Below are 17,919 nucleotides of genomic sequence, written 5' to 3'. Positions count from 1 at the left end.
CGATCTATCACTCAGATAATTCTTGTACAAGTCCTTTCTCCTTTCTATTAAACATAAAGCTTTTTCACTAATATTCTTAGCTGCAGTTCTAGCTTTCTTCCCTAATACACCTTCAGCAAGTTGAAAAATGGTTTTTCTAAAATTCTTCCAACCATCTTATACATGGTAACTTTTTAAGTTCTCATAATTAGTAACCAAAAAATCCTAGAAAGTTTATCTCAAATTCGAATCCCGAAATGTATCAACATCAAAGCGTCCCGGAAGACCGTTACTGTCCAATACCTACAGCTTCAAATCAACCCTTGACACTATTAAACGGTGATCCTTGCTTTTAACATCATTTCAATTTCCAATAGAATGAGCCCTTTTTGAAGTTTCTACAACAAAGCGTTCTATAAAAACCTTATATGCCCCCAGGGCATAACTTACAACCCTTGCCCTGAGGGCTGTCGGGGGTTTGTCATCCTCAAAGACTTAATTTCCTGAAATTTCAACTACGTAGAACATAATGGCTACCTTAAAATATTGATTGGATGTGTTTAGGGAAAAGGTGGGCGTGACAAGGGGGTTAGTTGCCCTCCAATCACTTTCGAATATTAAAAAGGACACTAGCCCTTTGAATTTCCAATCGAATGATTCTTTTTTGAAGTTTCTACGACAAGGCTTTCTATAAAAACCTTATATGCCCCCAGGGCATAACTTACAACCCTTGCCTTAGGGCTCTGGGGGAGTGTCCTCCTCAAAAAAATAATTTCTATCTGGAAATCAACTACTCTGAACAAAATGGCTATCTAAAAATTTCATTGGATGTGTTTGGGGAAAAGATGGGCGTGGAAGGGGTCTTAGTTGCCTTCCAGTCACTTTCGACTATAAAAAAGGGCAAAGGCCACACCAATTTCCAATTGAATGAGCCCTTTTCGAAGTTTCTACGACAACTTCTTCGATACGAAGTGCCCTGGTCTAAACGAAAAAATTATAAATAATACATTGTGCCAACATCGTTCTTATATGCCCCAAGGGCATAACTTAAAACCCTTGCCCTGAGGGTAGTGGTCGAGTGACTTCCTCAAAAATTATTTTCCTATTCCTCAAATATTTTCTATCTGGAAATCAACTACGCTGAATAAAAATGGCTATGTCAAAATTTGATTGGATCTGTTTCGGGAATTGGTGGGCGTGGAAGGGGTCTTAGTAGCCTTTCAATCACTTTCGACTATAAAAAAGAGCACAAGCCACTCCAATTTCCATTTGAATGAGCCCTTTTCGAAGTTTCTACGACAACTTCTTCGATACAAAGTGCCCAAAGGAAAGTCTAAAGGAAAAAATAATAATTAATACATTGTGCCAACATCGTTCTTATATGCCCCCAGGGCATAACTTAAAACCCTTGTCCTGAGGGTTGTGGGTGAGTGACCTCCTCAAAATCATATTTTCTATCTGGAAATCAACTAAGCTAAACAAAATGGCTATCTCAAAATTTTGATTGGATGTGTTTGGGGAAATGGTGGGCGTGGAAGGGGTGTTAGCTGCCTTCCAGTCACTTTTAACTATTAAAAAGGGCACTAGCCATTCCAATTTCTAATCTAATGAGCCCTTTTCGAAGTTTCTACAACAACTCCTTCGATACGAAGTGCCCTGGTATGGAAAAAGAAAAAAAAAATAATACATTGTGCCAACATCGTTCTTTATTTAGGCAGCGCAAACGCGCTGCCGTAGTTGATTTCCAAATAGAAATTATGTTTTGAGGAGGAAAGTCCCCCACAACCCTCAGGGCAAGGGTTGTAAGTTACGCCCTGGGAGCATATAAGGTTTTTTATAGAAGGTGTTGTCGTAGAAACTTCAAAAAAGGCTCATTCGATTGGAAATTCAAAGGGCTAGTGCCCTTATTAATTGTCAAAAGTGATTGGAAGGCAACTAACCCCCCTCTCATGCCCACCTTTTCCCCAAATACATCTAATCAGAACTTTGATATAGCCATTTTATTCAACGTAGTTTTAAGATCTGGAAATAGGTCTTTGAGGATGACAACCCCCCCCCCCCCCACAGCCCTCAGAACAAGGGTTGTAAATTATGCCCAGGGGGCATATAAGGTTTTTATAGAACGCGTTGTCGCAGAAAATTTAAAAATGGCTCATTCGATTGGAAATTGAATGGCTAGTGCCCTTTTTAATAGTCGAAAGTGATGGAAAGCAACTAACACCCCTTTCACGCCCACCATCTCCTTAAACAAATCCAATAAACATTTTGAGATAGCCATTTTGTTCCATGTAGTTCAAAGTTCAGGAAATTATACCTTTGAGCAGGACACTCCCCCCATAGTTTTCAGCGCAAGGGTTATAAGTTATGCCCTGGGGGCATATAAGGTTTTAATTTAAATCTTTGTCGTAGAAACTTGAAAAAGGGCTCATCCGATTGGAAATTTAATAGTCGAAAATAGTCGAAAGTGATTTGAGGGCAACTAACCCCGCTCTCACGCCCGTCTTTTTCCCAAACACGTCCAATAAAAATTTTTAGATAGCCTTTTATTCAACTTAGTTGAAAGTTTTGGAAATTAGATCTTTAAGGATGACACCCCCCACCCAAAGGCAAGGGTTGTAAGTTATGCCCTGGGGGCATATAAGGTTTTTATTGAAAGCATTGTCGTAGAAACTTCAAAAGGCCCCATTCAATAGGAAATTGCAAGGGCTAGTACCTTTTTTAATAGTTGAAAGTCATTGGAGAGCGACTAACACCCTCTCACGCCCACTATTTTCCAGAACACATCCAATAACAATTTCGAGATATCTATTTTGTTCAACGTAGTTGAGACTTCTTGAAAATAGGTCTTTTGGGAAGATAACCCCCCCCCCCAGAGCCCTCAGTGCAAGGATTGTAAGTTATGCCCTGGGGGCATATATAGTTTATATAGAAAGTTGATTTAGAAGTTTAAAAAAGGGATCATTTGATTGGAAATTGAATTGCTCTTTTTAATAGTCGAAAGTGAGTGGAGAGTAATTAACCCCCCTCTTACGCCCACCATTTCCCCAAAAACAATCAATGAAAGTTTAGAAATAGCCATTTTGTTCAACCTAGTTGAAAGTTCCGGAAATTATGTATTTAAGGATGACAGACCCCCCAAAGCCCCAAGGGCAAAGGTTGTAAGTTCTGCCCTGGGGGCAAATAAGGTTTTTATAGACAGAGCTGTCGTAAAACTTGGAGTTATTGGAGGGTAAGTAACCCCCCTCTCATGCCCAACATTCCTCCAAACACATCCAATCAAAGTTTTCAGATAGCCATTTTGTTCAACGTAGTAGAAAGTTCTGGAAATTAGGTCTTTGAGAATGACATCCCCCCCAGCACTCAGGGCAAGGGTTGTAAGTTATGCCCTGGGGGCATATAAGATTTTATTGAGATTTTTGTCATAGAAACTTCAAAAGGGCTCATTTGATTGGAAATTGAAGGAGCCAGGGCAATTTTTAATAGTTGAAAGTGATTGGAGAGCGACTCTCACGCCCAATATTTCCCCAAACACATCCAATCAAAATTTAGAGATAGCCATTTTGTTTAACGTAGTTGAAAGTTCTGGAAATTAGGTCCTAGAGGATGACAACCACCCTAACAGCCCTTAGGGTAAGGGTTGTAATTTATGCCCTGGGGGCATATAAGGTGTTTATAGAAAGCGTTGTCGTTTCAAAAAGGTCTCATTCGATTGGAAATCGAAAGGCCTAGTGCCCATTTTAATAGTCGAAAGTGATTGGAAGGCTTGACCTTTTTATAGTAAAGACCGATGTGGGTATAATGTATTATTTTTTGTTGTTGTTGTTGTTTAGACCAGGGCACTTTGTATCGAAGTAGTTGTCTTGAGAACTTCGAAAAGGGCTCATTCGATTTAAAATAGTAAGGGCGGATGCCCTTTTTAATAGTTGAAAGTCCTTGCAATTAATCCCCCTCCCACTCCCACCCTCCCACGCCCACCCTCCCATTTGCCCATTATGTTTAAAAACTAAATGTTGGCTTAAGATTAAATCAAAATGCACTGTGTTAGTGCTAATTCCCAATAAGGCATCTCAGCAGTATCCCAAGAACAAGTGAGGGTATTATGTTCAAACTTTTGGGGCTACTTCTGTTCTTAAAATTTAACCAAATCAAAAAAGCATAAGTGTATCCAATATATCAAAGAAAGTAAACAGATTTTTTTCCGAATGGTATCAAGGTTTCCATTTCAGGTCAACTAGAGTGAGGTATGAAACTAAATTAAACACTACTATTTGTGTCCAGATTTTAAAAGAGTGTATGTTGTTAAAAATTGCTGAAAAGTTTTCTCCAGCATACAAATAGCAGGCCAAACTATAAAGTTTTGAAAAAAACGAAAATATTTAAAGCATTATTTTCTTTTTCCCTGAAAAAAATTTGTCAATATAAAACGAACAGAAATTAATTAAAAAAACTTTTTCCACAAAATAAGTTTTTCAAAGAAAAGTAAATAACTGTATTAAACAAAAAATGAGCAAAAATAAAATCAAATAATCTACCAAGCGTGAAACTACCACAAATCAGCATCGATAAATAAATGAAACCCAAAACGAACAGAAATTACAATAAATAACGGAGTCAAACTCAAAATGAGCAGAAATTAACATAAGTTGGGCGCAAAACCCCTATGCCTTCCCAAGGCCAGAACAAAATTTGCAGTTTACTGAAAAAATATAAATGAATGTGCATTGTCAGTTTAATATACATATACTGATATTTAGTAATCAAAATGTTTAAATTATTTGATTTATTAAAGTTATAAAAGTAAAAAATTTAAATTTTTTCAGTCATCCTTAATCAGATCTCGAAGTTCAATAATAATGTTGAAAGCTATCCGTGGTTCGAAATCCTCTGCCAGTACAACTCAGTGTGTTTTTGTTTTCTCTATGGTTTATTTGTTTTGGGTGGCAACTATTTCAAGACATTTTTTATGCTGATTTAAGCTGTTAATATTACGATAAATTAAAAACACAAGAGTCAAAATTTAAATCGTTTTTAGAAAAGCACAAGTGTTGCTCTGTTCTTTAGAACGTTTAGGGAAGGGGGGGGTAGTACTCTTATTCGTGGTCGCACAATTTTTAGCGCGTTTACAGAAACATTGCAGTCACAATTTAGCTTGAGGGGCCGGACAGAACTCACAGGAGAGCGATAGAACACCACATCAGAACTTCTTATGTGACTGCTTGAAATTTAGGTGGGGGAGGAAGCAGTAACGGTACTTAGTTATTCCTAATAAAAAGTATCAAACACATCCGAAAAGTACATTCTCTACTGAAATCTTCAAGACCCTAGTAGTTTCAATTCTACGCACTACTTATTGAACATTTATATATATTTCTTAACATAATTACCGTAATTGTTCTTTTCTTGTTCAAAATTGTGGCGTTGGCTCTTCTGACCACCCCGACCCCTAGGTTGACCTCGGTTGTCATTGTCGCTTCGCTGCATAAGCTCAGGCTCACTTAATAAGGATTCCATAGATTGATCTAAAATTCACACCTCTATTAAAATTGTTTGGAAAAAATGAACTAGTATATAATAAACCTAAAGGATAATTAATAATAATTACAAGTAGTCGATAAAAATACCCGGGAATATATATATATATATATATATATATATATATATATATATATATATATATATATATATATATATATATATATATATATATATATATATATATATATATATATATATATATATATATATATATATATATATATATATATATATATATATATATATATATATATATATATTATATATATATATATATATATATATATATATATATATATATATATATATATATATATATATATATATATATATATATATATATATATATATATATATATATATATATATATATATATATATATATATCTCTCTCTCTCTCTCTCTCTCTCTCTCTCTCTCTCTCTATATATATATATATATATATATATATATATATATATATATATATATATATATATATATATATATATATATATATATATATATATATATATATATATATATATATATATATATATATATATATATATATATTGAGCCAATACTTTGAATAAAATGAGCCAACCTACTGATATCTCTTTATGCTTTTTGTGATCCTCTCACCTTCATGTAGCCTAATTTCTATTATTTTTTTTGTCAGTCCAGCAAACCTGCAGCTCATGTAATAGCAACTGGTGTCACATTATACTATGGTCTAATACTTCGGATAATTTGTGCCATCTCACTAATATTCCTATGTGTACATTTATTATGCGTGATAATTATGGGTGACATCTCTCTCCTTTTAAATTCTTCTATTCTTCATTCAGCTATCTTTGATCAACCATATGGTGCTGGTAAACAAGAGGCACACACCTTTGAACCTCTACTTGAGTCTATTGTTAATTCCAGGTCCAATCATCACACAACCATTAGATTTCGGGATAAGACTTAACCCTCGGTGTCTTCGAATCGCAGCTTCAATGTACTTTGTTTGAATGTGCGCGGGATAAGAGATAAGTGTAATTGTCTGAAATTGTATTTGTGGTCTGATAATTCTTGCCCTTTTGACGTAATAGGTTTAACAGAAACATGGTTATCTGATGGTGAAAATTTTACAGCCTATGATATGCATGTTATGTTGCTGTCCATATCCCCAGAATGGTAACAAAGTGCTCAGGGGGTATTTCTTTATTTATAAAGTCTGATATTGAGTTTAGAAGAAGGTCTGACCTTGAATCCTTGTTTACATCAGTAGTGTCAATTAGCAGGACAGTTTATTCTCTTGTTAGTTGATCTGAAAAGCCAGTTTGCATGTGATACTGTTTGTTTGTTTTATAAGCCCCCTCTTTTTCCAACACATTTGTTCTGCGATTTGCTTGATCAACTTTCTTGTGCGGGGTCTTTCTCTAAAAAACCTATTTGTGTTTTGGGAGATTTTAATTGTATTATGTTAAATATTGGATCAAGTGATGAATGTGACCATCTCTTTGATGTGCTTTCTTCTTCTGGTCTTCTTCCTTCAATTTTTTTTTTCTCGCGTTGACCCTACTAGAAATTCTGCCACTTTAATAGACAATATTTTCATTTCTCATTCTTCTAATTTGAAGTTTACTTCTGGTCTTGTTTTCACTGATCTTTCTGATCACTTCCCTATTTATGTTTCACTTTTTGTGCCTCAAACTGAGATTGCTGTGGATGAGCGGGGTGAGTCTTCTTTAAGAATTTCCACAGATAAATAAATTTTTAATTTAATACGTTGTTTTCAGGGCAATGATTGGTCCAATTTCGTTAAATCTAATGATGTAGATTATGCAACGAATTTATTTTTTTGTCGTATGGGAGCTCTGTTGGATAAGAAATTTCCTCTTAGAAAGAGTCCAAGGAATTCTATGCCCAAATTTCCATGGATGTCTAGAGGTCTAATCAATGCTATACATATGAAGGCATCTCTGTTCAAGGCTGCATGTAAAAGTAAGACACAGGATGATCTTTTGAAGTATAAACTTTATAAAAATGTGCTTACTTTTTCAGTACGTGCAGCCAAAAAACTCTATTTTTCGCGTCGAATTGATGAGTGTAATGGGAATTTGCGAAAGGTTTGGACTGTAGTTAATGAAGCTCTTTCCCGCAAGAAACTCAAATGAATACTGGTACTGGTTTTGGTTTGAGCTGTAATGTTCTTAAAAAAATTGGTCAGTTTGTTTCTAACCCCATCTCACACATAACTAACCTTTCTCTTTCTTCTCGTGTTTTTCCTCATTTATTTAAGGTTGCTAATGTTGTACCTTTGTTTAAAAAAGGTGATTCATCTCTAATTTCAAACTATAGACCTATTTCTCTCCTTCCTGTAATCTCTAAGGTTGTTGAAAAAGTAGTGTATTGTAGACTCTCTTCATTTGTATTTAGTACTAATACGACTGCAGGAATTTCTCTCATAACTGACCATCAGTATGGCTTTCGTCCAAGTTTTTCTATCTTGCATGCACTTTCAGATGCAACAGAATTTGTGCGCGTTAACCTTGACAAGGGCTTGTGTGTTTTGGGTCTATTTCTTGACTTTTCAAGGGAATCTGATATGGTCGTCCACTCTGTTCTTTTGTCTTAATTATCTTCATTTGGAGTGCATGGAGCCCCACTTGAATGGTTTAGGTCTTACCTCTCAGGGAGATCTCAGTATGTTTCGGTTAATGGTACTTCTTCCTCTTCCTTGCCTATTTTGAAAGGTGTCCCACACAGGACTCTGTGCTTGGACCACTTTTGTTTTTAATTTATATTAATGATCTTGTTGATGGTTTTCATCCCCTTGTGCACCCTATTCTTTTTGCTGATGACAGTAACTTTTTCATTGCTGCAGTGGACCTGCCATCTGCTACTTCCCCAGCTTCTTGTCTTAAGGATAAAGAAGACCCCCAGTCTTCTTGATAAAGTAAAAGATTGGTGCTGGTCAAATGGTATGACTCTCAACAACCAAAAAAGTGCCATTGTACAATTTAGGACCCCTTATCGTATGAGAGACGCAAGGGAGCCAACCATCCTGACTTATGGGAATGATATTATACCGAAACCTACCGAATGATATTATTACCGAAAGCTACTATAGTGAAATTTCTTGGTGTGTATCTTGACTGTTTTCTTTCTTTTAAACCCCATATAACTCATACCCGTTCCCTTGTCCTCCGCCAATCTTCAATGTTATACAGGGTTAACTCATTTCTTCCCCCAGATGCTATGCCTTCTCTTTATTATGCTTTTATTTTTCCTTACCTTTCTTATTGCTGTTCTGTTTGGGGTAGTACTAATAAATCTCTTCTCTGCTCACTTCAAAGAGCCCAAAATAGGGCAGTGAAGGCTACCTTTCTTCTACTTCGTTTTTACCCTTCCTCTGATCTTTATAATGATACCGGAATAGCTCCGCTGGATCGTATTGTGGGTAAAAATTACCTTTATTTAGCACATTCTGCTTTTCTAGGTACACTTCCACCATCTCTGCAGCAGTTTTGTCTTTCTGTCAGGCTCAGGTAGGTAGGCCTACTCTTCTTTTTTACGTAGCTCTTATCGCAGATTCATTTTATCTAAACGATCATCAATAGCAGGTCAGAGGTCTCCTGTTTATCAATCTATTTTACTATGGAACTCCATTCCTCCTGATGTCCCTCTATCTCTTTCTGCAAAGGCAGTTTCTCACCGGGTCTTTCCAGTATAGTATTTTTCCCCCTTTTTTTCTTTTTTTCTGCATTCCATCCAAGTTTAAATGTCTTATTTTTCATTCAATAAATTTTTCTGATTTTAATTTTTATATATATATATATATATATATATATATATATATATATATATATATATATTTTTTTTTTTTTTTTTTTTTTATATTTATATTTATATATATTTTTATATATATATATATATATATATATATATATATATATATATATATATATATATATATATATATATATATATATATATATATATATATATATATATATATATTTATTTTTTTTTTTTTTTTTTTTTATTTGGATGATTTTTATTTACTTTTTTTTTTTTTATATATATATATATATATATATTTTTTTTTTTTTTTATATATATATATATATATATATATATATATATATATATATATATATATATATATATATATATATATATATATATATATATATATATATATATATATATATATATATATATATATATATAGGAGACGTAGAGAGCTAAGAGGGCCTAGATAGCTAAGAAACGTTATTTGGAGGAATTATAACAGATTGCCAACGATTTTGGCCAACGATCTTGGGTCAAATGAATAGGAGGTTGTCCCCGCGTCATGCGTGACGTGATTGTGCTCAGGTGATGCAGATTGATGCAATATATCCTGGGTCAAGAAAATAATATCGTTTATTATGCGTAAAACCTAACAACTTAAAAGTGCAATTGCTCCATACTGATTCTGGCTTTTTACATTTGCAACACTGAACGACTGAATAAAGAAATAAATCAAGAACGAAAGGGAAAAAATAATGTTGGCTGTCATAATTTTTTAGCTTCCATTGAAAATAAATACACATAAAACGTTGTAGCTTGAGTTTAGCGCCATGACGTTAACTCTTACTTGTCCTAAAATATTAAAAAAAGACCTCTGATATTAGTGAAATTCATAAATGAAAGCTGAATAGAAAATTTAAGTATTTGTACATTTGAAAAGATTTGCAATTCAATAATTTTTAAAGCAATTCATAAAAGAGATTTGTGGATTGATGAGGTCAACATATATGAAATTGCAAAATCGTCACTTAAATGTTACCAACACTAGCTTACAATAGGTTGAAATACAGTTCTAAAACAGTCAAGATTTATCAAAATCAATATAAAAACACAGAAGAAATGGCCCTATCGTAAATATATACGTATTCGTCTTTTTGAAATTAGAATATAGCAGCAGCGCATTGAAGGTTGTAAAAATTCAAAGTTTAAATCAAGAGCTGATCTCTTTATGGGTAAAAGCTGAACCTTTAAAAAAGAAAAAAAAATCACTTACAGCAAGTCGGTTTTCCTCCTGTGAAACTAGAAGATGCACCCCTTTGTCCACCGCGGCCCTTACCTCTACTCGTATTTTTATTGCCACTTTTCACCTGCTCAAGGTCATGTTCACTTGCTATAGGTTCCACTGCCTCGGCTAGAAAAATTCGACGATGATACTTCAATGTAAATAAACAATGTTTGTCTAAGTTGAACAACTGATTTTGCAAGAGTAGCAACTTACAGAAAGATTTTTATGGTTGGAGTATATCTATTTTTTTTCTAAGGAAAAAGGGCGGAGGGATCTTCTAAACTATCGGAGAACAGGCAACACTCGCATATGCAATAGTCATCATTGCAGACATATGTTTCAAACCGTTCGTGGTAACAAACTGTATGCATGGAGCGACCCGGCTAAATAGTAACCGAAACTCTAAAAAACGGAATTTTGATACCAATAGATACACCAAGAGAATTGTATTTTAATGCTGATTTTAAATATATAAGTTTCATCAAGTTTAGCCTTACCTATCAAAAGTTAGGAGCATGAGAAAATTTGCCTTATTTTCGAAAAAAAGAGGGAAACGCCCCCTAAAAGGCATAGAATCTTAATCACACCATCAGATTCAGCGTATCAGATGACCGTTCTGTAGAGTTTTCAAGCTCCTATCTATAAAAATGTGGAATTTTTTCATTTTTTGCCATAAGAAAGATCACGGATGCGTGTTTATTTGTCGTTTTTTTGTATTTTTTCCAAGGGGTGATCGCATCAACCCAGTGGTCCTAGAATATCACAAGAGGGCTCATTCGAACCGAAGTTAAAAGTCCTAGTGGCCTTTTTAAGTCACCAAAAACAATTGGAGGGCAAATAGGCCCCCTCCCACGCTCATTTTCCCCCCAAATTCACCGGATCAACATTTTGTGATAGCCATTTTGTTCAGCATAGTCGAAAAAACAAATAGCTATGTTTTAGAGGATGATTTAATCTCTCACAGACCCTGAGGGAAGGGCAGTAAGTTCTTAATTTTACCCATTGTTTACATATAGTATTGGTTATTGGGAAGTATACAGACGTTTTCATGGGGATTTTCTCTTGGGGGGGGAGGGGGTTACGTGGGGGTTGACCATTCCAGGGGAAGAGAGTTTCCATGAAGGGGGTGCTGGATTTCCAAGAATTATTTTAAAAACAATCAGAAATTAAATAAAAAACGCAAGTTTTTTCAACTTAAAGTAAGAAGAAACATTAAAACTCAAAACGAACAGAAAATATAACGTATATAATATTAGCTACTGCGGTTGCCTCTCCTCAATAGCTCGCTCTTACGCTAATGTTTTTTTTTAACTTTTAAAAGAGGTTATTATTCTAATTAAACAGCCTTTGTGATTCAGGAGTCATTGTTAATTAGCTAAAACAAAAATCAAACTTATTTTATTATAAGGTTCTTATTAGTTAAAAAAATTAATATGCAGATTTGTCTTAATTATTCATGTACGATGAGCCAAATTCAGAACCTGAATTAATTCCAAAACGTTCAAAAATTAAATAAAAAACAAGTTTTTCTTAACTGAAAGTAAGGAGCGACATTAAAACTTAAAACGAACAGAAATTATTCCGTATATGAAAGGGATTGTCCGCTCCTCAACGCCCCGCTCTTTACGCTAAAGTTTTTTATTGTTTTAAAAAGTAGAGTTGTGAGAAAGAGTGAAACTTTAGCGTAAAGGCTTTCAAGGTAACTTGAACTCCATGGAAGAGGTAAAGATGAAGCTTTGAAAATATTGGGTAAAGGTGGTGCATGCACAGCTGTGTCAGGCTCAAGTGGGTTGGTGCTAAAATGAGTAGTTAGTAGCAGTAGCTTTCTGCTCAAACAGTGTGGGAAATTATCGTGTTTTTTCCATTTTGGCTCTAATCTTATTGGCAATTTTAAGGAATTTAACTTTTACTTCTTATTTTACAAGCTAGCCTATAAATCGTTTCTAATTTCAGCTTATTTTGCTATTTACATACCCAGTCTTTTCTAACTCTTTGCGAGCGTTTTATGAACTGACATTAGGCCTGATTTCTATATGATAATTAATGTAAAAAAACAAAGTTTTTCCGAGGGAAGTAAAGAGCGAAGTTGAGACTTAAAACGAACAAAAATTATTACTTCACAGCTTATGTAACATATATAAATACAAATAGTGTAAATAAATCAACTGGTGATATTTCCCTATGTTTGTAGGATAAAACTAGCGCTTTACTGAAAACACAAAAGACAAGTATAAAAAACAAGAATATTGATTTAGGGGTCAAAAGTAAATACGTAGCCTCATAACAATAAACTAATCTATAACGCTTTTCGTAGTCTTACAGGAGCTGTGATATCAGTAACTTTCAGCATACAATTAAAATTATCTTAAAAACTTTGGCATAAAAATAATAAGTTTACAGTCATTAAACAGCATAAAAAACAAAGGATTGATTTATCGGGTAACATCTTGGTCTAACCTAATAATACTCGACATGAAGAGCCCATCAACCATAATATGGACTCGGGAGATCCAGTTATCTTTCTCTATGAAACGGAGAATTTCAATTTGTGATTCAAATTCTAAAGCAAGTCTGTAGTCTTAGTGCTGATAAGATTCCTTTGCTTCGAACTTGTCTACAAAAAAATTAAGAAATATTCTTTTCAGACCCAAAATGACCGTCAATCGCTGAGCTTAGCTCATTGTGCAGAAGTGATGCCAAATTAAACGAAAAAGTAAATACATAAAGCAATAATCTAAAAATACTTTACTTTTATACTGTTAAAAGTGCCCTTAAATGTTTATTCTTACCGTACAAAAACTCTTATATTCTTTTGTGTTTTCAGTAAAGCGCTAGTTTCCTGTGATCCTACAAACATAGGGAATCATCACCAGTTGATTTATTTGCACTTGTTTTATTGATATATGTTAGATAGGCTGGGAAGTAATAATTTTTTTTCGTTTTTGGGTTGAACATTGCTCGTTACTTCCCTCGGAAAAACGTTTTTTTTGTATATTGATCTCTGGTCGTTTTTGATTAAAATTTAGTTTAGAAACTACATTACCATGGTCTTTTTCGTTTTACGGAATAAGTTCTATTCGTTCTCAGTTTTAATGATGCTCCTTAGTTTCAGTTAAAAACTTATTTTTTTATATAGTTTCTAATCACCTCCAATCTAGGGAAAAATAGTTTCGTTTCTTTTTGTAATTTTTTTAAGAAGAAATAGACTTCTAATTCTTTGTTAAAAAAAAAAATATTAGTAGCACTTAAGAAAGTAGCCTCAGGCCTCAGCTTCGACACAAAAGGTTAACTAAGCGGACAGGTTTGCACATCAACATACTCCTGGGAAATTTTGCTATTTCCACAGAAATATGATTTTAGGCTGAGAGAGTTATTTGACCTGTCCCTAAATAGAAAAGCTATTCATTACTTACAAATTAATCGAAATTTCAAAATAGATCATTTCTTGTGCAGGTACGATAAATGGAATTATAAACTAAGTTTTTTGTTTTTTTCATTTAAAAAAAAATTGGGATGAATTACCTGCATTCTCCTACAGAACTGTTTTCATTTGTTTTCTTCCTCTATTGATGCACAATCTTGCATATTGAGAGAATATTACAGCGGAATTGCCAAGTAAATAATTTGAATAAGTAAGTATAACAATAAGTAATCCTTCTGCAAGGGGTTGGGGTCAGGAGCGTAATTTCCTGTGGAACAGAGGGAACAATTTTCTCTTCTAGACTACAGTTTCCCCCCAGATCCCAGTCGCCACCCCAGGTGAAATTTAGTTTCTCCAAAAATGTTATCAAAACTAAGATAAGCCTGCATAATTCAAGCATCCACTAAAACAGGTCAGCTTTCTGTAGTATATCTTTCCCTTTTTTTATTACATGGATCATTTTTCAGTGTTCTCTATCATTTTCACTTGATTTGGTGAAGGTGGCTCCAGATTTTACACACCCCCCCACAAAGGAATTGGATAAAATTACACCATACGTTGCGGTATGGATTTAGTTATCTACTAAGAATGTCGTTGCAAATCATGAACTGGATGACCTCTATTCCTTTTGAATAAAAATGCTTGACAAAATACCTTCCCGGGACATGCTTTAAAAAATGAGCGCATCAGATTTTTAAAAACAGTGAGATTATCTGAAAATGATCATATAGAAGGGGTTATATTGGTTTTTATACCTAAATTACGTAGCTCAATAAGGGGGCTTGGAGGAAGAACATACGGGAGTAGAATGCCTCGTCTGGTTTCTACCGGTCCTAAAGGAAGACATTTCTACCGGTCCTATAGGAAGACATTTCTACCGGTCCTATAGGAAGACATTTCTACCGGTCCTATAGGTAAACATTTCTACGAGACGTATACATCTTTTCAAAGAGAAAGAGTATCCTCTCACATGGCATTATACTTCTACCGGTCCTATAGGAAGTCCCATACTATTTGCTTACACATTTAAAAAGGGGTAATGAGATTTAGAAATTGGAGTGTAGGATTTGCGAATTTGATCCTATTAAGGTGGAGAAAAAAAAGAAAAGGGTTTAGCATTTGCAAAAAAGGGGTAATTAGTGATTGGTTAATTTTTTAACAAGAAATCTCTGAATAAAATATTTTTGGAGCATGTACTTGACGATGGAGAAAAAGGGTTAAAATGATTAGCAATTACTAGCGAGGATCCCCCACTGGTTCCTGGCAGTAGGCTACGCATATCAAGTTGAAAATTTGACAGATGTTATTCTACAAGACGGAAATACTTTGCTTAAAGCTATAGGAATCCCCATGCTATTCTACAAGACATAACGTATGGTGCGATGAATATTGTAGCTATGGAATAAGGTTAATAACCCGTAGCATAAAGGTATCTGAGATCTCGTCCAGTATCACATACACTATTAAAGATATCAAAATGATATTTCATTTTTATTAAGCTAACTCAATTTACGAAAAGGAATTCCATTTGCACAGCTCTGCCCTGATTGTTCTTAATGAGTATTTGAATAATAGAGATAAAACCAAAATGAGATTAACAGGTGATGTCAAGGTTGATTGATTTGTCACGAAAGGAGACATAATTTGTTGTTTCTAAGGGGAATTATTGATTCAAGAAAGGGGAATTAATTTGTTGTTTCTAAGGGGAATTATTGATTCAAGAAAGGGGAATTAATTTGTTGTTTCCAAGGAGAATTGTTTCCGGGTGAAGTTTGCAAATGCGCATTAACGGAGGGGAAGAGATATTTTGATCTTAGAGATGAAGAGATTAGCGTGGGAAAGGGTTTCCTAGGAATTCAACTGTGACAGCGCAGGGATGCCAAAACAAAGGGAACACGCAGAAATTACGTTTAGGGGTTATTTGGGCGAAACCGTTTTTAGACATTTTAGGGAATTACTTCGGCGAAACAGTTAGAGACATTTTAAAAGATGATTTTAGAAGATGTTTTAGAAAAGGATTTGAAGGTGAAACTCTGTGGTCGTTATAATACACAAGTTGTATTTGAACAGTGTCGTGAGGTCCCCTACCCCAACTTAAAAGGGTCCTCCTACCCCATCCCCAAAGCCCCCCCCTCCCCCAACTTTTTTGCCTCCCTTTTTAATTTGCGCATTTTGAGACAAAAGGACCCAAACCCCCAACTTATGGCTCCCCCTCCCAGCATTAGTGTTTTGTCATGGTTTACCTTGTCACAGTTACATTCTCTTAATTTTTCAAAGTTCATTTTGGATTTCTTTCGATGAAATGCAAGAGTTGGAATATTTCAGTAGTGTGTTGTTGTGGTTTACCTTGTCACAGTTACATTTTCTTGATTTTTCAAAGTTCATTTTGAATTTCTTTCGTTGAAATGCAAGAGATGGAATATTTCAGTGTTTTGTCATGGTTTACCTTGTCACACTTACATTCTCTTAATTTTTCAAAGTTCATTTTGGACTTCTTTCGTTGAAATGCAAGAGTTGGAAAATTTCAGTAGTGTTTTGTTGTGGTTTAGCTTGTCACAGTTACATTTTCTTTATTTTTTAAAGTTCATTTTGAATTTCTTTCGTTGAAATGCAAGAGTTGGAATATTTCGGTAGTGTTTTCTCATGGTTTACCTTGTCACAGTTACATTCTCTTGATTTTTCAAAGTTCATTTCGAATTTCTTTCATAGAAATGCAAGAGTTGGAATATTTCAGTAGTGTTTTGTCGTGGTTTACCTTGTCACAGTTATATTCTCATGATCTTTCAAATTTCACTTTGGTTTTATTTCATTGAAATGCAAGAGTCGGAATATTTCAGTAGTGTTCTGTCGTGGTTTACCTTGTCACAGATACATTTTCTTGATTTTTCAAAGTTCATTTCGAATTTCTTTCATTGAAATGCAAGAGTTGGAATATTTCAGTAGTGTTTTGTTGTGGTTTACCTTGTCACTGTAAGATTCTCTTGATCTTTCAAAGTTCACTTTGGTTTTATTTCATTGAAATGCAAGAGTTGGAATATTTCAGTAGTGTTCTGTCGTGGTTTACCTTGTCACAGAATGGTTTACCATGTCACAGTTACATTCTCTTGATTTTTCAAAGTTCATTTTGAATTTCTTTCGTTGAAATGCAAGAGTTGGAATATTTCAGTAGTGTTTTGTTGTGGTTTAGCTTGTCACAGTTACATTTTCTTGATTTTTCAAAGTTCATTTTGAATTTCTTTCGTTGAAATGCAAGAGTTGGAATATTTCGTTAGTGTTTTGTCATGGTATACCTTGTCACAATTACATTCTCTTTATTTTTCAAAGTTCTTTTAGAATTTCTTTCATTGAAATGCAAGAGATGGAATATTTCAGTAGTGTTTTGTCGTGGTTTAGCTTGTCAGAGTTACATTTCCTTGATCTTTCAAAGTTACCTTTGGTTTTGTTTCATTGAAATGCAAGAGTTGGAATATTTCAATTGTGTTCTATCGTGGTTTACCTTGTCACAGATACATTCTCTTGATTTTTCAAAGTTCATTTCAAATTTCTTTCATTGAAATGCAAGAGTTGGAATATTTCAGTAGTGTTTTGTTATGGTTTACCTTGTCACAGTTACATTCTCTTGATCTTTCAAAGTTCACTTTGGTTTTATTTCATTGAAATGCAAGAGTTGGAATATTTCAGTAGTGTTCTGTCGTGGTTTACCTTGTCACAGAATGGTTTACATTCTCTTAATTTTTCAAAGTTCATTTTGAATTTCTATCATTGAAATGCAAGATTTGGAATATTTCGGTAGTGTTTTGTCATGGGATACCTTGTCACAGTTACATTCTGTTGATTTTTCAAAGTTCATTTCTAATTTATTTCGTAGAAATGCAAGAGTTGGAATACTCAAGTTGTTTTCTGTCGTGGTTTAGCTTGTCGCAGTTACACT

General features: G+C 34.2%; 1 protein-coding gene across 1 annotated transcript in view; it reads right to left on the bottom strand.

Moving 5' to 3' along the window:
- Positions 1 to 17,919, bottom strand: part of LOC148948966 (NFX1-type zinc finger-containing protein 1-like) — a 147,372-nt gene that overhangs the window by 107,133 nt on the left and 22,320 nt on the right. Inside the window, exons 3-4 of the mRNA XM_089095073.1 lie at positions 10,556 to 10,693; positions 5,364 to 5,498 (exon numbers count right to left, since the gene is read on the bottom strand). Coding sequence (XP_088951199.1) covers positions 5,364 to 5,498; positions 10,556 to 10,693 — 273 coding nt within the window. The remainder of the gene's footprint in view (positions 1 to 5,363; positions 5,499 to 10,555; positions 10,694 to 17,919) is intronic.

Source organism: Artemia sp. Qi Xiang Cuo, chromosome 9, assembly GCF_049724085.1.
Source record: "Artemia sp. Qi Xiang Cuo chromosome 9, ASM4972408v1, whole genome shotgun sequence".
Lineage (NCBI taxonomy): Eukaryota > Metazoa > Arthropoda > Branchiopoda > Anostraca > Artemiidae > Artemia > Artemia sp. Qi Xiang Cuo.
Note: the sequence above shows the minus strand (reverse complement) of the source record. Positions and strands in the feature narration are given on the sequence as shown.